Source organism: Dipodomys merriami, unplaced genomic scaffold (genome assembly GCF_024711535.1).
Source record: "Dipodomys merriami isolate MVZ:Mamm:240054 unplaced genomic scaffold, mDipMer1.0.p SCAF_49, whole genome shotgun sequence".
Lineage (NCBI taxonomy): Eukaryota > Metazoa > Chordata > Mammalia > Rodentia > Heteromyidae > Dipodomys > Dipodomys merriami.
The window spans coordinates 5,589,590-5,613,772 of NW_027206057.1; the positions used below are offsets into that span (position 1 = coordinate 5,589,590).

A 24,183-nucleotide genomic window follows, 5' to 3' on the forward strand; every position below is an offset into this window, starting at 1 on the left:
ATTTTCCCCAAACGGCTAGAAATACAGACTCATGCCACTATGCCTGACTCACGTTGATACACTTGTATCAAGTGAAGTTCAGTGTAGTCCACTTTTTAGTTTTTAACCACATCTTCTCTATATATTCTAGAACAGCTACCACATTATCTGTAATCTTCATAACCCACAGTTCCTCATGGTTGTGACAATTTCTCATTTTCTTTTCTTCTTTGTTTTGTTTTGATAACCCTGACAGTTGAGGAAAATTGTCATGTATTTTATTTTATTTTCTTTGTTTTATTCTTTTTTCTTTTTTTATTAAGTTTTTTATTGTGAGAATACTGTACAGAGGAGGGGTTACAGTTACATGAGCAAGGTAATGAGTACATTTCTTATCAAGCATTGTTGTTTTATTCTTTTTTTTTTTAGAATTCTTTTTTTTATTTTTATTTTTTGTGAACATACTGTACAGAAGGGTTACAATTACATGGGCAAGATAATGAGTACATTTCTTATCGAGCATTGCAGCCTCCTTCTTTGTTTACCCTTCACATCCCTTCCCAGCCTCCCTCCACTCCCCCCCACCCAATCCTCCCCTCCCCAAAGTTGTAAAGTTCGTTTTCGACATGACAACGTGTACTTCTCATTGTTGCAATGGGTTCACCTGTATCCTTAAACGACTTGTTTTTCCCCATCTCCTCCACAAATTATACCGACATCAAATATAGTGAAAGCAGGGGTTATACTGTGGGGGAGGGACATACAAAGCAACAAAGAAATAATCTTATAAATGCGTTAGAAACAAATGCATGAAAGAAAAAAACATTTAAATACATATCTAAGGGTTCATTACGGATCAAGAAAATGTGGTATATATATACACAATGGAATTCTATGCCTCCATCAGAAAGAATGACATTGCCCCATTTGTTAGGAAATGGAAAGGCTTGGAAAAAATTATATTAAATGAAGTAAGCCATGTCATGTATTTTATTTTAGAGAAGACTTGGGTGTTTTCCTCACAATTAGATAGGGACTGGGAGTTTTAGAGGGAGAAAGATCTCAGAGGAAAAGTGCCATTTTCCTTTTAAATTTTTTGTGGTTGCTTGGGATATGACCTAAAGCCTCACTTATATTAAGCATGTTGCTCCATCAGTGAGCTACACCCACGACCTAGCCCCAATGTGCCTTTTTATTTTGGTCCCTCATGGGGCTGGAACTCAATACCTGGGCCCTGTCCTTGAGTTTTTCTGCTCAAGGATTTCACCTACCACTATGAGCCACAGCACTACTTCTGGCTTTCTCTGTGATTTAATTAGAGGTAAGAGTCCCACAGCCTTTCCTGCCCAGGCTGGCTTCAAACAGCAATCCTCAGATCTCAAACCTCCTGAGTAGCTAGGATTACAGGCATGAACCATCAGCGCCTTGTGACAGTGCCATTTTCATCAAAACGTATCAAATGTTTATCTATCAACATGATTTACCACTGATGGTGTTGAATTTGATCACCAGGATGATATCATTTGTCGGATTCCCAACTGCATATTGCTATGAAGTCTTCCAGACTCTTTGAAAAGGAGTCATCATGCATACCTGCATGCAGTCAGTGGGAAGTTAGACTCTCACTCCCTGAGGATGGAAAATCGACATAAATTATTTGGAATTCTGCATGGAATATTTGTTCTTAATTTATTAGTTTCATCAATCATTTGTTTATATTAGCTTGAATGCATGGACATTTATTTTTAAACCTGGGTTTTAACTCCAAGCAATTATTTTTGTGGACTCTTTCAGTTACTTTCTTCTCCCTTATTTATTAGACTTTAAAAAAAATTTACTGTAAATTTTACAGAGGGGTTACAGTTACATAAGTAAGGCAATGAGTACATTTCTTTTTGAATAGTGTTATCCTCTCCCTCATGATCTCCTATCCCCTCCCCCCACCACACACACCTGACTCCCTCTCTCCCCAACATAGTGTCTAATGAGTATTACTGTTGCATTGGTTCACCCTTTGTCCCATCATTTCTGTGATTCCCCTTACCTTCCCCAAATCAACTAAACTTTTATACAAGACAAAGGGCACAGCAATAAAAAACAGTGACAACAGGGAATAAACCAAAGGGAAAAAAAAGAAATAACTGAAAACAGTACAATTAAAAAAAAAACACCTCTTGCTTCCATTTCTTGGAGTTTATTTCGATAACCATCATTTTATATGCTCATATGCACATAGCTATTGAGCCATTGTGATCCTTTGCTAAGAATAGCCAAGACATATTCTATTCATGTTCATTGCAACATTATTTACCATAGCCAAGATATGGATTCAACTCAGATGACCCTCAGTGGATCAAGAAAATGTCATATATATATATATATATATATATATATATATATACACACACACAGTGGAATTCTTTGATTCCATCAGAAAGAATGACATTGCCCCATCATAAGGCTATAGAAAGACTTGGAAAAAATACATTAAGCAGAGTAAGCCAGACCCAAAGAATCATAGGCGGCATTATTTTCCTCAATTGTAATTCTTAGAGTTTTTAGTGAGCTATTTTACCAATGTAGTGAACACTGGTATCAGAGCATTGAGGAGGAACTTAAGTAGATAGGCAGTAGAGCTGGGATACTTAGTGCCTCACAGCATGAATACACTTAATAGTTGCATTTATAAGTCCTCAAGACATTTTGATCTCATAAAAATACAAATAGATGAAAGCCCTGGTGATGTCATAAAAAGCCCTAGAGCATTAATTTTTTTTAAAGGTCTAGGAGTACCAGATTGAATGGACACTGAAGATACCACTTAAAATGTGTCATATGAGACTGAGGAACAAAATAATTACTGCCTGTCCTTATTACTTTTATATTCAGCATCCACTATTTTTTTAACTGAGTAATGGTAAATGGTAATGGCAAATGGTAAATGGTAAATGTTAATTATGATGTGAATATGCTAGAATGTTTGGTGTATGCCAGACTTCACTGTGAATGCCAACAGTGCAAGATTATAAGGAAAATAATTTGATTTTAGGTCATATTTAAATTCTTGCAAAGACAAATTCAGAAATGCAGTAAAAATATTTTCCATCAAATAGGTAATTTTTCTCACACTGAATATCTTCTAGAAGTAAAGCAGTTTAAAACTATTTAGGAGGCAAAAGTTGTGCTCATTTTGTTCTCTGATAATTTCTTCCGTCAAGTTAACTATTGGAGTTTTATTTTTATTTATTTATGTTTTGTTTTTTGAGGGCAGATGAAATTTATGGTTTTTTTTCCTGAGGATGAATTGGGTTTGTTGTTGGATAAGATGCAGATGGGTTAGGGATGTACAGAAAGTATTAATTTATAAGTCTGTCCATCTGTCATGCTTTTGTTCCAGGAAAGGCATTGCCAGCAGCCATCCTAGTAGTATTAACTGAGCACATGCTTGAAGCAAACAAAGTGTTGGATGGCAAAGGATGCTACATAGAGTAAGGCACAGACCCTGCAATCAGGTAGTAGATGTATCAGGGAGAGACTACACAAGTAAACCACAAATGTATTACAGTGAAGAGTATATGCCATGGTAGGAAGTCTAAGTGCTAGTAAATACAAGAACCCTTAACTTGTAATTGCTCTGAGAAGGGACAGGGAAAGGGAAGCTCAGAGTGATGGGTAAATGTATTCTTGAAGGACAAATAAGAAATGAAGGAAAGAATACAGAGAAAAGGGGGCACTTTAAGCAAGGAAAAGCATGGTATGTGAGGCAGTATAGTCTTCTATTATGGCTAGAGGTCTAGAGTTGTGTTATCCTGAAGAAAAATAATGCAGTATTTTTTTAACTGGTCCTGGTCTTGAACTCAGAAACTAGTCACTGTCTCTAAGCTTTTGTGTTCAAGGCTAGTGCTCTCCCACTTGAGCCACAGCTCCACCTCAGGATTTTGGTAATTCATTGGAAGTAAGAGTCTGCCTGGGTTGGCTTTGAACTGCAATCTTCAGATTGCAGCCTCCTAAGTAGCCAGGATTACAGGCATGAGCTATCGGTACTGTCAATATAACCCAATTGTTAATATAGCTAGTTAGTAGTTATATGAAGGAAGTATAAAAACCTAGTGAAATTAAAAAAATAATATTTAGCTCAATATATTTAAAATCCGATCATCTTACATGTAATCAACATGAAAAATGACTGAGACAATTTTTAACTTCATGCAGTGTTTTAAAAATCCAATGTACTTACATTGTGTCTCAATTTAGACTGCTCATATTTTATGTGATTAATAGCCCCATGTGACCAGAGGCTACCATGTTGAACAGTATAAATCTGGAACGAAGTAATGAGAGAGAAATTGGCAGTGATGGGAGCAGATTCGATCAAACATTGTTTGTCAGCTAAGTTTAATCCAAGGACCATGGCAGACCTTGGAAGTTTTATATGTGAAAATAACTGACAGAATTATTGATGAGTCTGACATTCACTGTGGAAAATGGATGAGAGGTGAGTTTGATCAGGAGCCAACTAGTTCTGGGTAATAAATGATAACAACTATGACATTGGTGTGGTGGTTAATATGTAGGAGTCAAGAGTCACAAGAAGCAGGGCACACTGTTGCATGCCCACAGCCCCAGCTATTGGGGAATACCAAAACCAAGGGGATTCTTTGAGCCCAAGAGTTTCAGGCACACTTGGGCAAGATAGTGAGACTGTCTCCTTTTAAAACAGAACAGAACAAAAGAGAAAACATCATAAGGAAAAAGAACCCATAGGTATTGATAATATACTAAAGAGGAGACAAGAATGACTACCTCACTGTGCTACCTTCCCCCAGCCTAGAGGAACTACAGAACTGTTAAGAACTAGAGAAAAGAAGAGAAAGAGTGGAAGGATGGAGGGACAATATTTTTAGTTTGGAACATTGGGAATTGCCTGTGAGACATCCAAGTGTGATGTTCACATCTGAAACAAAAGATAGGAACCACCAGACAATAGATACTAACAGAGACATGACATTTTCCATGATTTACTCCCCAAACTAAAATTGGTCCTCAGTGTGGCGAAGCCAAGAGGTGGTAGGACCTTTAAGAGTTTGGAACTTGTGGGAGGTCTTTAGGTCTTTGGAGTGCTGCTGTACAGTTACCTTCAGATAGGTTAAGGCTGTTCTTTTTTTTCTTTTCTTTTCTTTTTTTTTGTCAGTTGTGGGGCTTGAACTCTAGGCCTGGGCGCTGTCCCTCAGCTCTTAAGCTCAAGGCGAGCACGCTACCAGTTGAGCTACAGCGCCACTTCTGGTTTTCTGGTGGTTTATTGGAGATAAGAGTTTCACAGACTTTCCTGCCTGGGCTGGCTTTGAACCGAGATCCTCAGATCTCAGGCTCCTGAGGAGCTAGGATTACAGGCGTGAGCCACGGGCACCTGGCAGGTTAAGGCTGTTTTTATGAGCTCTGGTTACTTCTTCTTCTTTTTTGGGGGGGGGGTGGGGGTCCGGCCGTGGGGCCTGAACTCTGGGCCTGGGCGCTGTCCCTCAGCTCTTCAGCTCAAGGCTAGCGCTCTACCACTTGAGCCACAGCGCCACTTCCGGCTTTTTTCTTTTTGCTTATGTGGGGCTGAGGATTCGAACCCAGGGCCTCATGCATGCAAGGCAAGCACTCTACCACTGAGCCACCTTCCCAGCCCCTGGTTACTTCTTGTGAGAATATTGTTATGTAAAAGAAAGTCTTTGCTGAGTACCAGTGGCTCACATCTGTAATCCTAGCTACTCAAGAGGCTGAGATCTGAGGCTCACAGTTCGAATTTAGCCCAGGCAGGAAAGTCCATGAGACTCTTTATCTCCAATTGACTACCAAAAAGCCAGAAGTGGAGCTAGGCTGTGGCTCAACTGGTAGAATGCTAGTCTTGGGCAGAAAAGCTCAGGGATAGAGCCCAGGCCAGCCACAGAACCAGCATTCTCCCCACTCCCAAACAGGAAGTCCTGCTCCCTAGCCCCTTCCTCATTCTGATTGCCCGTGTGATCATTTGCATATGCATGTTCTTCAACAATGGTGCCATCTGCCATGGGATGACTCAGCAAAGGGAGTCAAACCATGGAACAAATCAATAGTGCCATTTAATCTTGAATTTACAAAAGACCTAGTCTCATGAATTTTGTTATAATAATTGAGCATAGATTACTACAGGATTATATGCTCAGATGAATGTATTAAGTAGTAATTTCCTGATGTAATTTGTGTGTGTGTGTGTGTGTGTGTGTGTGTTTGTGTGTGTGTATATGCTAGAGATTGAGCCTATGACCTCAAGCATATTAAGCATGTATTTTACTACTGACCTACATCCACAACCCCTTCATTCCAAATGTTCAGAAAGAATGAGCTGGACTAATCTTTGTTCTTCACCTCTAAAATGCTGGTTCAGCAGGTTTGGGGGAAGAGTGGAAACTGTCCTTTTAATAAGAGCACCTACAGACTTTTATATATGTATTCTTTAAATGCTCCTTTATAGCACTGGTATGGTATGGTCAAAGAGGGCTAGAAGAAATTGCCTATGTGTATGGAAGCTGAGAGAAGAAGCATTCTTGAAGAAACTAGAAAACGAATCACCAGAGAGAGATTCTTTAAACATCAGAAGCATATTATCTGTTACAAATGTACCTAAAGGGGAGTGAGCCTAGAAATGAGAGAAGCAGCCAGAGCAGAAAAAAATCTTACATGGTGGGACAATCAGAATGAGGACAAGGGACCACTTTGGCTGTACCACATGGTATATGTGACAGGCATATACTACTCTACCAAACTCACTATATTCAGTGAGGAAAAGGAAGAGGTGGTGAAACTACCTTGAGTGTAGTTAAGAACACAAATAGAATGAGAGTTAATGCAACAAATGCATTCAGTAGCTAAAGGTGAATTGGGAAGGAGGTCAAGTAAGAAAAGTAGGAAGATCTAGGTAGGCATGCGTGGCCACAAAGAGAAAGAAAGAAGTCAGAGTGCACACAGCAATATTGACTTAGGAAACTCTGAGAGACATATGCCCTTCTGAGTCTGCCTACATCGTTTCTATTTTGTTTGGATGATTCAATACTGTGAAACCATGCAATCTGTCTGTGTGTTGTAGAATATAGGGTTATTAAACAATATTGTACTTGCTCCAGTCACTCAAATGATGTCCAGTCATAATATTACCTCTTTCATTAATTACTAGTAGACAAATAATTTTACAGAATAACATATTTCTGGTACTTTGAAAGATCTGGTAGGTTGGGTTTGGATGAGAGAGATGAAAAAGGAGAAGAAACTTAAACTTTGAACCTGAATATCTTAGCCAACTTCTTACTGGTCCTTTACTGGCCATTCATTTATAATTGGAAGAGCTCTCCTCCCTAGTCCCAAACTGACAGGCAAGGAAGATCATTTAACTCTAGTTAGTCCAGAAACCAGTTATGTGATTCTAATAAATTAGGGGCTATCAGCGCTTGATTGTTACAGTAATTTTGTATTAGCTGCTATGGCCTTTCTGTCCTTTAGCACTCTCCCATTATCCGGTTAACTGAGAATGTCTGATAGTCAGCCACTAAACTTGTTATTTAACTTCCCTGAGTACTGTGTTAAATATTGTACAAATGCAGTAGATATTTAGAAGATACTCTTTCAGTATAAATGTAGAGTGCTATGAAGTATAAAATTTCAAAAAATTAAAAAAGGTATAAATAGAAGTATTTGAGCCTCACTGCTAACCATAGCTGAAAGTTTAATTAGGTTAAATGTAAAGTAGTGACTTCTAAGTTTGCTCCTAAGAGGGTGCATCTGTTCTGTAAGGAAGCTTATTAATCTGAAAATCACATTTATATCATGCTTAAGGTGGATTCACCCATGACCAATCTGGCTACTTTATTTAAAAAAATAAATGAGTCAATAAAACAACCAAACAAAACAAAAGAGTACTTAAGCAGAATTACAGCATCTAACTGGCTCCTGTTCCTACATTAATTTCGATTATATCAGAATTGCTCCAGCTACCAAGCTACCATTGTTTATTTGAAGTTCTTATGTAATGTCTACGAAGAAAGTTACAAAGTCTTTCTTGAAAATTATTTCCAAAATTACTTATAGTCTGTAGCTGCTGAGGTTCCATAGTAGTGTATGTTTAGGCTGTGAGGCCTGAGTTCCATCACTAGCATCAAAACCAAACCAAACCAAACAGTTATATGCTATGATGTAGTCCAATTCCTTTTTTTTTTTTTTTTTTGTCAGTCGTGGGGCTTGTACTCTAGGCTTGGGCGCTGTCCCTGTACTCTTCAGCTCAAGGCAAGCACTCTACTGCTTGAGCCACAGTGCCACTCCCAGTTTTCTAGTGATTTATTGGAGATAAGAGTCTCATGGACTTTCCTGCCCGGATTGGCTTTGAACTGCGATCCTCAGAACTCAGGCTCCTGAGTAGGTAGGATTACAAGCGTGAGCCACCGGTGTCCGACTCAATTCCTTGAATACTATAGACAACTAGGTATTTGTTTGACGTGTATGTATTGCCATGCTTTTTAAAATACTTTCATTATTTTTAATATTCCAAATAGAAAACATAAATTTTGTACCTACTAAACACTAACTTCTTAATCTCTTCCTCTTTCCATTCCCTTCCTACCCTCCCACTCTTTCCCTCCCTCTCCTCCCAACCTACCAGCCTCTTGGCAATAAACTTATTGTCAATGCCTATTCTGAGAATCTTACACTGGGAAATCATACAACATTATGGTGGTCGTGGTGGTGTTTTGGGGGGAGTAAAGGTAATAATTTCATTTAAAATAGTGTTTTTCTAGCATCACATTATGATACATTTCTATATGAATTTGGGACTTAATGTTAGTATATTTATGGTCATGATAAAAATAGAAATTAAAGAAAACCCTGCAAAATACTCCTTATTCTTCAGGTACTGAAAATGAGGCTGAATGCTCAGCTTAATGCCTCAGGTAGAATGGTAGTAGAGATGACATTTGAATTTTGCCCCACCTCCCCGATGCCTCTCACTGCTCACCCAAGTGATTATTATAGTAGGTTCCTAACTTTAGTTTTTTATTGTTGCTATAAGCAATGGAAAACTTAAAACTTTTCAGATTTATTATCTCTCAGTTCCGTAGGACAGAGGTCTGACCAGGCTTCATTGAGCCAAAAATTAGGTGTCATCAAGGCTGCCTTTATTCTGGAGGTTCCAAGATAGAATCCAGCTACCATCCTTCCTATCTTCTAGAAGATGTACACATTCCATTTGTGCATAAATTCCTTTATCCATTACCTCTCTGACCATTTCTCCTCTGCCTTAGTTTCATCTCCTTCCCTTTCTCCCCGTTCACTTCTAGGAACCTTTTGTGATTAAAGTGAGTTCTTATTTTCATCTCTACTTTTTGTCCCTCTTACAGGAGTCACTTAACAGCTTCACAGTTTCTACTTACCAGACATAGGCATCTTGGAGGAGGGGGAAGGGTTCTATTCTGCCCACCACACTGATCACATTCCCTCACTTCCTTCTTGCCTGTGATCATGCCACCTGCCTACTTAACATTCTTCAGAGGTTCTTCAAGCCCTCAGGGTTGCATTCAGACTCCTTAGTATAGTACACAAAGGGCCTGCTTACCAGTCCTGTCTCATCTCTCCAAATCCTCCAGCCCCCAAAATGCACACGACTGTGTGGTTTCTTTCCTCTAAACTAAATCCATGCTTTCACTCAGGTCGTGCATCTGCTTGGATTGTTTCCCCCACCTCGTCTCCCTTTTACCTGTTCTCTCCTCCTTAAGCCAGAAAGCAAATGCCACTTTTAGGCAACCTGAGTATTTTCCTTTTTGTGTTTTTTTTTCTTTTTTTCTTTTTTCCTTTGCTGCCATAGCTGTCCATACCTACATAATATAGCATTTTCAACTGTGTACTGTAATTACCTCTTTTTTTTTTTTTGGTCAGTCGTGGGGCTTGAACTCTGGGCGTGGGCACTGTCCCTGAGCTCTTCAGCTCAAGGCAAAGCTACGTTTGAGCCACAGCGCCACTTGTGATTTTTGAGTGGTTTATTGGAGATAAGAGTCTCACAGACTTTCCTGCCTGGGCTGGCTTTGAACCACTATCCTCAGATCTCAGCCTCCTGAGTAGCTAGGATTACAGGCGTGAGCCACTGGCGCCCGGCTGTAATTACCTCTTTCATCACCTCCCTCACCAGCAGTAGACATAGATAGGGCCATACACTCACCTTCGTTCATCTCGCCATCACAACTCCTTAACGTAGTGGTTTGCACATAATAGAAACACAAACTTGTACATAAAGACATATGTCTACCCCTTCATACTTGTTTCTTTCCCAAGGTAGACGCACAGATTATGTTGACTTATAAATCTACAGACTGACATGTGTCTTTATTCTTCTGAATGAATTTCACTTTAAGTTTTCCTGTACTATATCAGTTCTTCTTTGATCTGCACATTAGTTGCTCATACTTACATTAGTATATGTGAAGTCATTAACAGAGATGCAGTTCTCCTTACATAAGTTTACTTATCTAAATGAATACTTGAACAACTAGGTAAAATCACTGTGAAAGAGGGAAAGCACTTAAATGAATGTATCAGATTGTCTAAGGAGTATTTTAATTTAAGAGACTGGATCACCACTGTTCTTGGAATTGATTTGTTAGGCTGAAAGATAAATCAACAAAGAACACATGTTCAAAATAAACCAATATGTTTTTGTTTTTATTCTATTATTTCATTTAACATTACATTAAAAATGTCTACTAGCCTCTGATATTTACACTTAGAGTCTACTAGTTCCTTCCTTCCTTCCTTCCTTCCTTCCTTCCTTCCTTCCTTGCTTCCTTCCTTCTTCCTTCCTTCCTTTCTTCCTTCCTTCCTTGCTTCCTTGCTTCCTTCCTTCCTTCCTTCCTTCCTTCCTTCCTTCCTTCCTTCCTTCCTTCCTTTCCTTTCCTTTCCTTTCTGCCTTCCTTTCTCTCTTTTTTGTCTTTCTTTCCAGAATTTCAGAGATATTCTCACAAAAATAGGACCCCTCAGGGTCTTGCTTTAAGAGTCAGTACAACTGGCATCCTGGCTCTGTCATATACCATATAACCAACTCAGGATTTTAATAAGATGGGCAACATAAAACCTGCTTTATAGAGTTGTGGGAATTCAAGGAGTTAACATATTTAAAACATTGAAGTTGTGCCTAATGCGTCTTAATCTTGCAACTTTATGAGTTTAGGGTGGGAAGATCAACTCTGAAACCTACTTAGAAAAAGCAGCTGTCGTAATTAGAATGAAACTTGGTTGTGATGACATCATCAGATGCTGTTGGTGAGGTCATCTATGAGAAAGCCATAAGCTAAGCACTGTGGGCTGCTATCAGGCATTGCCAGAAGCTCCACTCACAAACGCTGGGACATTTAAAAAATTCTCCAACGATGTGTGCTGGAAAAAATGATCATTAATGGAATTACGTGAAGACCAGGAAAGAGGTTTATTTTATTTTAAAAAAATGAGTTTTACTTAGAATTAGAACTAGTACCTGAAAAAAAATATGAAATCTTACACTTGCCATCCTTGTTAAGACAATTCATTGATTGCCTTCCATAATATTTAGAATTTTGATGCATTCTTGCTATAAATTATTTGAATAATTATAAGTGTTAGTTGTGAAATGTATCCATAACATGTTAAAAGATTTGGGTAAGATTTGAAATTTGTTCCCATGGGGTGGCATTTTCAAATGATTATTTATTTATTTATTTAGTGCTGGTCCTGGGTCTTTAACTCATGGCCAAAGCACTTTCCTTTAGGTTTTCAGCTAGGCCAGCTCTCTACTACTTGATCCCTAGTGCCACTCCTGAGTTTTTGGTGTTTAATTGGAGATGAGAGTCTCACAGACTTTCCTGCCTTGGCTGGCGTTGAACTACTATGATCCTCAGATCTTAGCCTCTTAGGTAGCTAAGATTACAGGTGTGAGCCATTGATGCCAGACTGTCAAACCTCTTTATTTCCAATTCTCAATCATTGGCTGATTAACCTTGTTTTCTCTTCATGGGCACACTGAAGCTGTCCAAACACCTTGTACAAGTTGGTATCACCACATAGACTGTACTTGCTTCCATTTTCCTTCCTTCCTTTTATTATGAATGACTCTCCATGTTTCAGCCCCTTCCTCCCTAGCAGTACCCACTCATGCCATCTCCTTTAACTTCTCCCCTCTCTCTCTGCATCTACTCTGCCGGATCCTGGCCATCAGCATATGAACTGTGTTATTCTGTCTTCAACAAAAAGGAAGGAGAGAGGAATCTCTTACAGGAATCTCTCATAGAGTTCCAGTTCCTACTTTAGCCATCACCATCTCTTTAGTAAATCATGTGCTTTTTAAAATTCCACTCTTGAATATATCGGTTTTCTCCTGACTGCTCTCCCCAAATTGCTTTGTAAAATTTTCCATTGGTTGTAACATTGCTAAGTTTAGCCAACATATCATTTTTTCATTTATCTGTGCTGATAACAGCTTTTGATGATTGATCCTTCCTTCCTCTTCTTTTTTTTTTTGGTCAGTCCCAGGGCTTGAACTCTAGACCTGAGCACTGTCAGCTCTTCAGCTCAAGGCTAGTGCTCTATCACCTGAGCCACAGCACCACTTCTGGTTTTCTGATGATTTATTGGAGATGTTTCATAGCTTTTCTTGCCTGGGCTGGCTTTGAACCATGATGGTCTCAGATTTCAGCCTCCTGAGTAGCTAGGATTACCGGCACCCAGCCCTCCTTCCTCTTTGAACTCCTTCTCCAAGTAAAAGTCTGGTCTTCTATGCCCCTTTCCGGCCTTTTCTTTGTCAGTCTTTTGTTTTTTTTTTTCTTTACTGATGATCTGCCGCTCTCTGGTCCCTGAATATTGAAAATGATCTGAAAATTTTCTTTCTTTTCCTTTCCTCCCCTTCTCTATTCTCATTAAAATAATTATTGGCTAATGATTTTTATTATTTCTATCTTTAGTTAAACTTGAATCTATTTTGCTGAATGCCTAGAAGACATTACAACCATACTATGTTTGTTCACAGCCCAGCTTTTGATGTTTGCCAACTCTACTCTTTCTATCAGCAATTCTTATAGACTTTATCACCTCATAAATGATAACTGTATTACCTAGCTGCTCAGACTAGATCACCTTAATTCTACTTTCTCTGCCCTCCCTGTATTTGCTTTGTCACTATGCCCCAAGACTTCTTATCTCCAAATCATACTAGTATCATACTAGTAAAAAGCCAAATTGTGCTCAATTTCAGGATGCAGGAGTAAGGGACTATGCAGGAGGTCTAGGGATTGGAGACCATGCTGAGAAGTTGGTGGTGAGAAAGTTTCCTGACAATGTGGGCAAGCATGTGACCTGCCTGGTTAGTCTGGTTTTTACTCGGAACTCTTTCACTTTTGTTTATTCTTAGGAGTAGGTCTTTTTTCTTTCTTGAGTCACATCACGTTTCTCTTTACTAAAGAACTTTGTTGGTGAACTAGAGGCAACTCTAAAATGAGTTTTTATCACTCTTACAGTAGAGATGCTGCATGCCAAGGGTCTTTTGTTTGCCTTGCCATGGTGAGACAAAGTAGCTGGCTAGTCTAATGCTAGAATCATCTAGCAAATCATAAAGAAGTTAGCTTTTGTCTTCTGGGTGGGGAGTTGCTTAAGTTTTTGTGTTGTTTTCATTTCCATCTCTGCATCAACATACTGGTTTGGAATGGTTTCACTTGACAAGACACTTCAGTCAAATCCATCTGTCTTCAGGGCTGGTTGTTTTCTCTTTTCTTGCTATCTCACAGGATAACCTTCTCAGATACACAAGTCTTACTCTTCAGAAACAGGCACAGGACAGCTATAGCTGAGCTCTACAAGAGAGAACTTCCATGAACCTCCCAAGGCTCATTTCCTTTCTTTTTTTTCTTTAAGGAAACAAGGTTCTTGACATAGTAAGCCTGTCACTGAGCCACACCCCCAGCTCCATTGATCTAGGAATAACAAGTCTTAAGATGGTGCAGAATCATCTTAAGATATAAATAAAATAAATAATACAGACACTGTCTCACAAATTATTGAAAAAGATCTCGCTGTAGGACACATTTCTTTATTTCAACAATTGATGTTACACAGTGTCACATGTTTCAAAGATCTAAATCCAGAGCTAAGAATTGAATCCCTAGGCTGAAATAGTCCCTAAAACGGAATGGGTATTTACTAATTTTTTATCCTAAAATTAAAGCCATTTGCATAATCTTTGTGCTCCTTTCCCAATTTTTAAACATACATTCTGGGACATTGGTACCAGATTTTACTAATTTTTTATCCTAAAATTAAATGGGTATTTACTAATTTTTTATCCTAAAATTAAAGCCATTTTGCATAATCTTTGTGTTCCTTTCCCATATTTTTTGTTGTTGTTGTTGCTCGTGGGGCTTGAACTCTGGGCCTGGGAGCTGTCCCTCAGCTCTTCAGCTCAAGGCAAGTGCTCTACCACTTGAGTTACAGCGCCACTTCCAGTTTTCTGGTGTTTTATTGGAGATAGGAGTCACAGTCTCTCCTGCCGGGGCTGGCTTTGAACCGCGATCCTCAGATCTCAGCCTCCTGAGTAGCTAGGATTACAGGCGTGAGCCACCAGCCCCCAGCTTCCTTTCCCAATTTTTAAACATCCATTCTGGTACATTGGTACATCCTTTCTACTCCACTGATATATCAGCATAATTTATGCTTTAGTATACTATTGATTAATGGTCTTTATAACTCATAACCTTCTCTGATTTAGACTTTGGGGCCATATGAAAAGCAGAGTTCATACTAAAGATGTTTCTTTCTCTTTGGTGATTACTAATCTTGATTTATGGAAAGCACAGTTGAGTTGGGAAGGTCTGATGTCTTAGAATCAGTCATATTCTTCACAGATTTAATTTTTAAAGGCCCACTTTTGTGGATGGTGACACTTTTCTACTCACTTAGAGGGAATATGAAGTTGATGACATGGGCTTCCTTCAATCAGAGTAAGGTATGAGGTATGATTTTTATTTCCTCTATTGTAATAGGTCACACTTAAAAGTTCAGATATATATTACATTTAAAACTTTCCATATGTGACTTAATATTGTGATTGAGGCAGTTTGAGGAAGCAAAATAAAAAAATAATAAAAGGTAAATCATTTACACCTAACGGGATACATCCTTTGAAGTCACATATACTGTGCTATGTTTTAAATGAGCTTCTTTATGAACCAAATGGATGGAAAAAAGCATCATAATAGCCTTTAAGAACGTTCTGTGGTTCTAACATATTAGAAATTCCTTGAAACTTCCTTTTCAACTCATACAATATTTTTTTGGGGGGGAGAGAAAGTCCTTATCCTAACATGTAGTTATTTGTTTTAGTGGTAGTTTTGCTATGTGACCCATTATTAAATACAGCAAGTGATTTTGTGTAGAGGTGAAAGTTGCTTTCTGAATTCTTTTTCCTAGTAGAAAGTTTGTAGATTGGTCATTTGTCTTAGCTAATAATTTTGCTTTTGGGTCTGCCTAAATCAGTATGCATATACTTGAATGGATATGAACACTTGAGTGAGTTACAAAAGTACTTAGAAACATGATCTTTATGTTGTTTATGTTTTTTTAAATTTAATTTTTTATTGTGAAAATACTGTACAGAGGGGTTACAATTACATGGGCAAGATAATGAGTACATTTCTTATCACGCATTGTAGCCTCCTCCTTTGTTTCCCCTTACCATCCCTTCCCATCCTCCCCCTGCCCCCCCACCCAATCCTCCCTGCTCCCCCTCCCCCCAAACATGATCTTTATTTACAAGTAGCTTACTATATACTTTTATAAAGGGGTGATATTTAAAATATAAAGAATAGGCATCAACAAGTAGGTGCCTAATCTAGGATTTGAGCACCAAGTCTGCTATCTTAGCCTTTAATTTTCAAAAATTTGGAGGCCTAAGAATTCTTAACAATAGGACAGAGGTAGAAAGCCCAGAGGATGCAGAGAAGTAGCTACTGACTAACTTATACAGCAGTATTTCAACATCTGATCAAGGATTTATCTATATTTGTATGCACCCAGTGAACACAAATCTTGTAAATACATAACTAATGGAAGTACAGAATGCAAGGGGGGACATGCTATTTAACAGAAATGTGTATTTTAAGGGTGGTGATGTTCAATTGAATACTTAGGAGCCTTAAATTATAGGGTAAATTGGATGTTTCCCCTCCCCCCTCCCCCCCTTTACTGGGGCTTGAACTCCTGGCCTGGGCATTGTGACTGAACTGCTCTTTGCTCAAGGCTAGTGGTTAAGCCATAGCACCACGTCTGACTTATTCAGAGTCGCTTATTCCTTCCCCACTTGACTTCCAACCATGATCCTCAGATCTCAGCCTCCTGAGTGAGCCACTGGCCCCAGGCTTGGATGGTTTTTCTGCGTTTTAGATTCAAAGATATGTTATCATAATTTTATGAACTTTATAAAGATTCAGGTCTAGAATGCTTCTTAGACTACCTGTAAAACTATCTCCTGAATTTCTCCATGAAGCTAAGGACCAAGACCACTCCCCGCCCTTCACAAAACGACAAGAGTGAGACTTGAAACTCTTTCCTACACCCCTCTGGATTTTCTTTCTTCCTGTGTCAGCTTCAGTAAGGATAGGAGAAGTTTAATGTCCCGGCACTTGGGCAAGGTATTTACTAAGTATCTAAAAGTTGTGCTCCGTAGAGTCATAAATGCCCAAACAATCGTCCGTGAAGGTACAACATGCAGGTTAACAGAACTTTGCAGCCATCCTGAATAGGTTTGGAGACCAACTCTCTTCTCTCTCTCTTCTGTAATTATAGTTCATTTGCTTCCGTTTCTGGATAAGTCCTACTTACACTATGCTATGGGTATTAATACACAGGTACAGCCCGCTGGAAGTACCCGACACATCAAGGTTGCTGTGCATCCTTGGTCATGGCTACATGCACGCTGCCAGACACCCGTGAGGCACCCCTAGAATTCATCCTCACTGTTAGCCAGATTCTGGTTGAAGACAGAAACCCAAGCACCCCGGGCAGAATACAAATGAGCCTCAACATGTGCACGAAGAGCCAGGAAGCAGAGCAGTGAAGCAAAGGGCAAGCTTCCAGAGCCACCATTTAAGGGAAATGTGGGGCTGTGCGTTGCTTAAGAGGAGGGGGAGGAGACCGTGGCGGGCCGGCGGGGTGGCCCGGCCTGGGAATGGGAGCGGGGACGATCAGTTCAGTGGAGGTGGTGGGGGAAAGTCGGGAAGGCGTCTGCGCGAGCGGAGTGGCTGCGGTCGAGCCTCAACCTTTCCTTTTAGTGTTGGAAGGCCTGCAGTAAGTGCGCTTTCACGGGGGACGCGGTGGCGGTGCGCGCGCGTGTGCGGGGCGGTGGTGCAAAGCCTTAAAGTTGCTCTTTTTCCCCCCTCAGACGGAAGCGCTTACGTTAACAGAGGAGGATTGATTTAACGCCTGTACATTAAAAAAAAAAAATAGTCCCCAGTTATGCCCCCATGAAACCTGTTGGCTAAATAAAACGTTTGTCCCGAGAGCGTCCGTCCCGCATCCGCCTGCCCAAGGCCCCGGCTACCCGTGCTGTGTGCCACGCCGGGCCAGATGGCCAGTGGTAAAGGGCGCTCCACGCATGCGTTAGAAGCCGCCCCAACTCCCCCGCGGCGTCCTTTCTTGGAACAAAACTAGCGCCGAGCCCTGGGTCTCCGCAATTTGCGTAGACTCGAGTTTCCTGTGGCTCCGACCATCCGTGTACAATCCGCGAGTGGTGCAGTTTCTCTACGCAAGCCGCGCTTCCGAAGTGAATGGTTGGGTGGTGCGTGTACGCCCGTAGCGTAGCACCCATAGGCGGACCGGGTGCGGCTGCGCAGGGACCTGAGTGGGCCTTGTACGCCGTTGGCGTAACCGGGCGTCGGGAGCGCTGGCCTCCGCGACGCAGTTAGCGCAGTCGTCTTTGGTGAATACACGATTTGGTGCAGCCGGGGTTTGGTACCGAGCGGAGAGGAGATGCACACGGCACTCGAGTGTGAGGTAACTATAAAACCCCGATTTGTTTACATTCCCTCCCCCAGAACCGGCCCCATGCGCGGCGGAGGCTGCGAGTCCCGGGACGGCGTGGGGGTAGACGGGGAGAACAGAAACGGGGCGCCGGGACGGGGTTCCCGGGGGATCGGGGCGCTCGGGGTTTCCGCAGCTGCTGCAGCCGGCGCCGGCGGCGGCGAGCCGGAGCGGGGCGCGCGGCGGGCAGCGCGTGGGGGCACCGCGGCTCCTCGTGTGCGCCCGGGGCCGCCCGGGGCCGGGCCGGCGGCGGCAGCCTGGGCCCCGTCCGCGGGGACCCCGGGTCCCGCTCGGCCTCCCGCGGGGGGTCGGGGCGGCTGCGCGGGCCGGGCCGCGGCGGGCCGGCGGCCGGGGCGCGCGCGGCGGCGGTTGGGGGGCTGTGCGCGGGCGTCCGGGGCGGTGTCCTGGGCCGCGGTGGGGACCCCGCGCGCCGGGGGAGGGCCGGGGGGCGAGGGGGGGTCCCGGGGGCGCGGTGTGTGTGTGGGGTGGGGGGTGGCCACGGGTTCCCGGGGCGTTCTCGGAGGTCCCGCCGGGCAGCCGTGCCGGGGCCGGGCGCGGGGACCCCGGGATGGAGCCCGGGCGCCGCGGTTCCGGCCTCGGAGGGTAACGGACGGCGGAGGCCTCGCGGGGGGTTCGTTCTCCACCCCACCCCCTCCCGCCCACCGAACGGCCGCCCGAGCGGGGCTGTTGGGGTCCCCCCGGAGCTGAGGGGTGCGGGGCGAGGCTGGGGGGGGGTGGAGGGGGGGTGGTGGCGCGGCGGCCCGGGCTTTGTTCTTCGGTGGAGGGCGCCGTGGGCGCGGCCCGGGGTGTGTGTGTGGGGGGGGGAGCCGATGGGATCCGGGGCGACTCGCTGGGGGGCGGGCCGAGTCCCGGAGGGGACCTCGGGGCGGGGGGGAACCCCTTCGGCGGCGGGCGACGTGACGTGGAAGGTCTTCCTGTGGCTCGCATAGAGATGTTCACGTGGGAGCCGGTGCACGCGGGGTGATTGCAAGGAGCTGGGCACGTGCGGGACGGGCACCCCCCCATCCCCACCCCTGCTGCGGGGGTCCTGACCCCCACCCCAGTACCTGCGACTCAGAAAATGAGTGCAGCTGGAAAAAGGAGCCCACCCCTCCCCTTCATGTGCGGCCTCCCTGCTGACTGCCGCCGTTCCACCTGGAACCGCGTGTTAGACTTGGAGCAGAACTGGCCCGGGACAGGCTTTCCGCTTCTGTGTTCTGTCGGTAGGTGTCTGTCTGAAAGGCCTCGCCCGACCCTAGGAAGAAAGTAACAGGGCAGGCTTTACAGCCCCTGCCCCCGGAAGCCTGAACCCCGGACTCGGGGGTGCGGGTTTCACAGCGGAGCCCCCTGCTCGGCCGATCCCTGAGCCAGCGGCTGGAACACTGAGGTGCGGGTAGTGCTGAGGGACTGAGAGTCAGTCCTTTTTCCTAGACTTCCAGACAGCCCACGTCCGACGAGGACACCAGGGAGAGAAGCACATACATCAATAGTGTCAGTGACACATTTTGTGAAATAAAAGCAGCGACGGGCTGGCCAGCATTTTTACTATTTTTTACATTTTTGTGGCTCATCTCAAGAGGACTGGTTTTGAATGTTACAGATAATGTAGGGTCAGTTATCTGGAAGTAGTCACTGAGAAGCATTAAATAGTACTGTAGCTTGCTTAATGCAAACTGGTGAAGTTTTAAAGGATATGTTAGGATGTCAAGTTAAATTCCCCCCCCCCCCCCCCGTAGCCTATTACTGTAATTTTGGCCTGCATTCAGGAATAATGGAGGAAAAACAATATCAGTGGTTAAATGAAAGTCTTTTCCCCCCCTGGCCAAATTCACCAACCTGAATTCTGTCAGTAGACTCCTATACAATTGGAGTCAATAGGCCCCATGCCAGAAGCACCTGGGTGCTACTTTAAAAGGGGACTGGGGAAACCTGAGGAGTCATCAGGGATGTACCGTTCTCAGCTGTATAGGCTGAATGTCTCATTTGAAATGTGAGTGACTCGATTTTTTTTTAATTTTATTTTTAATTTTGAAGTATTTGCAAATTTATTATTTTTTTCCCTGTACCTTCATTTGACTCAGGTCAAACTTGAAATCAGGTGTAGATATATTTGTGACACCCTTAGGTGTGCTGAGATTACAAGCATGTACCTCTATTCCCTGCTAGCTCCCCACCCCCTTTTGGGGGGGGCACTTGGATTTTGAGGAGGCCTGGAATTTGGCAGACACTGCCCCTTCTACCCTCTATCTGTAAGTGATTTATCAACAAAATAGTTATATTGGGGAAAATTGTTCCAACACCAAAGTGCTCATTTTCTTTTTAAATTTTTTAAAATTAAATAAAATTTGACAATATTTTATTTCCCTATCATTTCTCCACCGTTGGTATTGGCCAGTAGTGAAAAGAACTTGGGCTTTGGAATGAAGTTTGAAAATAGTTAATATTTTTGAAATAGTATTAACAAGTTCAGTTACCCTGTGTGAATTATTTAAGATTATTTGTGAGCTACAAGCACCATAAAACCTGTCTTGATTTTACTGTGACTATAAGGTATCCACCAAATACCTAATTCATATTTTATCTTTTTAAATGTACATTTATTGTCATTTCTTTTGGTAATGACTAAACCCAGAATAATTTTTTAAAAATTATTTTTAAGGAAGTGGTGCTGTGGCTCAAGCGGTAGAGCACTCGCCTTGAGCTGAAGAGCACAGGGACAGCCCCCAAGCCCAGAGTTCAGGCCCCACGACCAACCAAAAAAAAATTATTTTTAAGCAATTGTACAAGAGTTGCCTTTTAACAAAGCAGTGTATGTGCATCTTAGAATCGTTTTTTTTCCCAGCATTTAACATAGTTTTGTGTTTGTGTGTGTGTGTGTATTACTGGGATTTGAACTCGAGCTTGTACTTGTTAGGCAGAAAATTTACTATTTGGGTCAGAATGAATTTTAATGGTTTCTACTAGGCCTTGGAGAGCCTACTATGTTTGCTCTGTTACTCATGAGCATTAACCATATTTTACTTTCTTACTTGCATTTATATAAATTTGTTTGTTTTCCTTGCCAAACCAAAACCCTTGAAGGGGACATGCTGTCACAAAGTACTCATATTAAACAAAAACCACTGTAGAACTGGGATTACCATGAGGGGTAGAGCCCATGCTCTATTTGGAGTTTGATCTGCAGCTGTACACATATAGTGTTATGTGTGTATATGTTACATATATGTACATATAAAGAAGACATGGACATATTTATACATGTTTTATTTATATAAATACATAGGGCATACCCAATACCTTAAGTTTATAGGTTGACTGCCCAGTGGAAGTCTCAACAGTGTGAGGTTGCCCCCTAGTGGTCTTATTTTCTCTTGCCGTCTTGAGCTCAGCTTCACTTACACATTTTCAAAAGATATTGCTTAAATTAATTAGAGTAGCAGAGTAGACCTGATGTATCTTTGGACTTAATCCAGATGGTCTTTCTGAATTGGCTAATTTTGATTACTTTTTAGGACCCAGTTTTCCAACTTGCAAGAAAAAAAATTGGGTGCAGAGAAAACTATATGAAGCTACTTGAAAAATTATATGTGGGTTTTTCCCCCCAAAATGAGTAATATATTAAAGATATATCTTTGAAATTAACTTTATATATGAATGACAAAATTTTTGTTTAGTCTGGGCTTATCTTGGAAAGGGTGATACAAAAATCTGCTTTCTGGCGTAATTTAGTCCCCTATAACTTTGTATTTCTACTGTACTGCAAAATAAAGTTTGAAAATATCAAATTCACATGGTGAGTTTTTTGTTGTTATTTATTTTGAAATGTGCCTATTAGACAAATGACTTGAAGAAATGTCTCAGTCCTTTTCGGAACCTTAGGATTTTTTCCTCATTTATGTGAACTGTAAAGTTTGAAATTATTACCAGCTTCAGTATTATTTAAACTGTTATCCTTTCTATTTTCTACAAGTTCTTTGGGTAGGCTACACAGTGACTTCAGGGTTTGTTTTTTTAAAGAAATAACTGCATATATTCTCAAACTAAAAATTTACTGAAATACTCAAAATGCTTAATAGGTATGAAGCAGTTTACAAAGGAAACTTTTCAGTAAAAAAACAACTGAAATTGTTTTCAGCTCACCACTTAGGAGGCCACCATAGTATTGAGAATACTGTAAAACATCATGCAACAAATAACAGCAGGGAATTTGTGTGTGGCAGGCCTGGGGTTTGAACTCAGGCCTGAGTGCTATCCCTGAGGTTTTTTGCTCAAGGCCAGTGCTTTACCACTTGAGCCACAGCTGTTTTCTAGGTGTGGCTCATGGTCCGTCTTGCCCCTGCTGCCTTCAAAAGATACAATAGGGTGCCATGGTTACAGGTTGGTACAAATATAAGGATAAAATCTTGTTCAAGTCTTTCTACCATTAATAAAAGCTAGTGGCAAATGATTTTTATAATTACCTAGTTGTATAATTACATTTTATAATTTTTAGATATTTTGCTACTAAAAGAGGTAACAGTTAATCCTACTATAGACATTTTTAACAAGCAAGATTTTGTCTTTAGTATGTATTCTACTTTTGGAGATCATTCAACTAATTCAGAAAAGCATTTTAGAAACAAGAAAAGTGAATCCCAATGTTGTAGGGTATATCCTCATCTAACAGATGCAGTAAGATTATGTACTTTCATAGGACCAGAATGTAACTGTTAGAACTGCTATGAACTATAAAAGAGATAATTTTAATCTTTTAATTATTTACAACTTTTAAGCATTAGGTTTTAGATTGATTAATTTTCATTCAATATAAGAAATAGGAAATTAAATTGCAGCAATAAAGGAACACATCCCACTGTGCTATTGCTTTAGTATCTACAAGCCAAAAGAAGCCATTTAGGATGTGCCCTCAGAAATCTAGATTTTTTTTTTCTTTCTGAATTTACTGTTATACTATGAAGTTTTGAGTTTTTTTGTTTTTGTTTTTCTTTGGTTGGTTGTGGGGTTTGAACTCTGGGCCTGGGCGCTATTCCTCAGCTCTTCAGTTCAAGGCTAGTGTTTAGTGTTCTACCACTTGGGCCACAGAACCACTTCCGGTTTTCTGGTGGTTTATTGGAGATAGAGCCTCACGGATTTTCTTCCCCGGGCTGGCTTTGAACCTTGATCCTCAGATCTCAGCCTCCTGAGTAGCTAGGATTACAGGCGTGAGCCACTGGCTCCCCACTACAACTTTTGAGTTTTGAAATACCAATTTCTTCTACAGTTGTCCTACTGAATAGAAAATTTTGTTAAAAATCAAAGCTCAGCAAATTGGTCCATGGGACAATCCTTTTTTATAAAGTAAATATTATTGGACTCAGCTGCCTCACTCATTTCTATATTGTCTATGTCTACTTTTGTGTAAAATTAGAATGGAGGAAGTTGTGAAAGACCAACCCACCAATCCTTTTACTATCTGACCCTTTCAAGTCTGCCAACTCCTGAGTATAATTCTTAATGGTCTATCATTATTTTACATTTAGCTCTAATTTTAAATATCTACATTCTCTTAGAACCTATATCTATAAAATAGTAAAATGTGCATTTGTTTAGTTCATAGGTGATTTCAATTTAAATCATATATAGTGTTTCTGTTTTTATCTTTTTCACTTTCCCTCTATTGGAAAAAAAAATAACGCCTTTATTATGCTTCACATTGCAAAAATAAAATGAAGCTCTCAACCTTCAGTGCCTGGTCTACCACCTAACTGCTAGACTGTCTCTACTGCTACTTAGCATGACTCAGTTTATCTTATGTCCTTGAGAAACTGGTTGTATCCTCCTAACTTCTCCAGAGCTGAAAAAGCATGATTTTAATGTTTTATGTCTTCTTGGCCCTGTCCCTATTCCTTTTTTTAAAAAAATCATTCTTCTGTTCTCTACTTTAATAAATCATAATTAGATGGTCAGTGAATGCATATTTTTTGGTTTGTTGCCTCTCAGTGGACTTTTCTGGGAACAAATAATTTTGATATTCTGTTCATATATGAAGTAATACACTTGTCATTTTGTTAAAGAGGACCAAAGCCTCCTAATAAGTACACTATGGAAAGAGTGTTTTATATACTTTATTTTATTTTT

General features: G+C 41.3%; 1 protein-coding gene and 1 long non-coding RNA gene across 6 annotated transcripts in view; one reads left to right on the top strand and one right to left on the bottom strand.

Annotated features, from left to right (window-relative positions):
* Slc39a10 (solute carrier family 39 member 10) overlaps positions 1 to 24,183 on the top strand; it is a 120,595-nt gene that overhangs the window by 55,244 nt on the left and 41,168 nt on the right. The window contains exon 1 of one of the 5 annotated variants that reach the window (XM_069995696.1): positions 17,254 to 17,334. The exons of 2 other annotated variants lie outside the window; for them this stretch is intronic. Coding sequence is in view for 1 of the 3 variants with exons in the window: in XM_069995694.1 (XP_069851795.1) it covers positions 19,148 to 19,289 (142 nt within the window). In the remaining 2 variants the exon portion in view is untranslated. Of the gene's footprint in view, positions 1 to 17,253; positions 17,335 to 17,899; positions 18,040 to 18,990; positions 19,290 to 24,183 lie in introns of those variants that run through there. 2 more of the 5 variants (XM_069995698.1, XM_069995694.1) reach the window with 2 other exon arrangements.
* On the bottom strand, positions 577 to 9,502 carry LOC138809226 (uncharacterized). The gene is made up of 3 exons (XR_011366755.1): positions 9,414 to 9,502; positions 1,464 to 1,608; positions 577 to 724 (listed from the first exon to the last, which is right to left on the bottom strand). It is a non-coding gene; the product is annotated as an uncharacterized lncRNA (long non-coding RNA).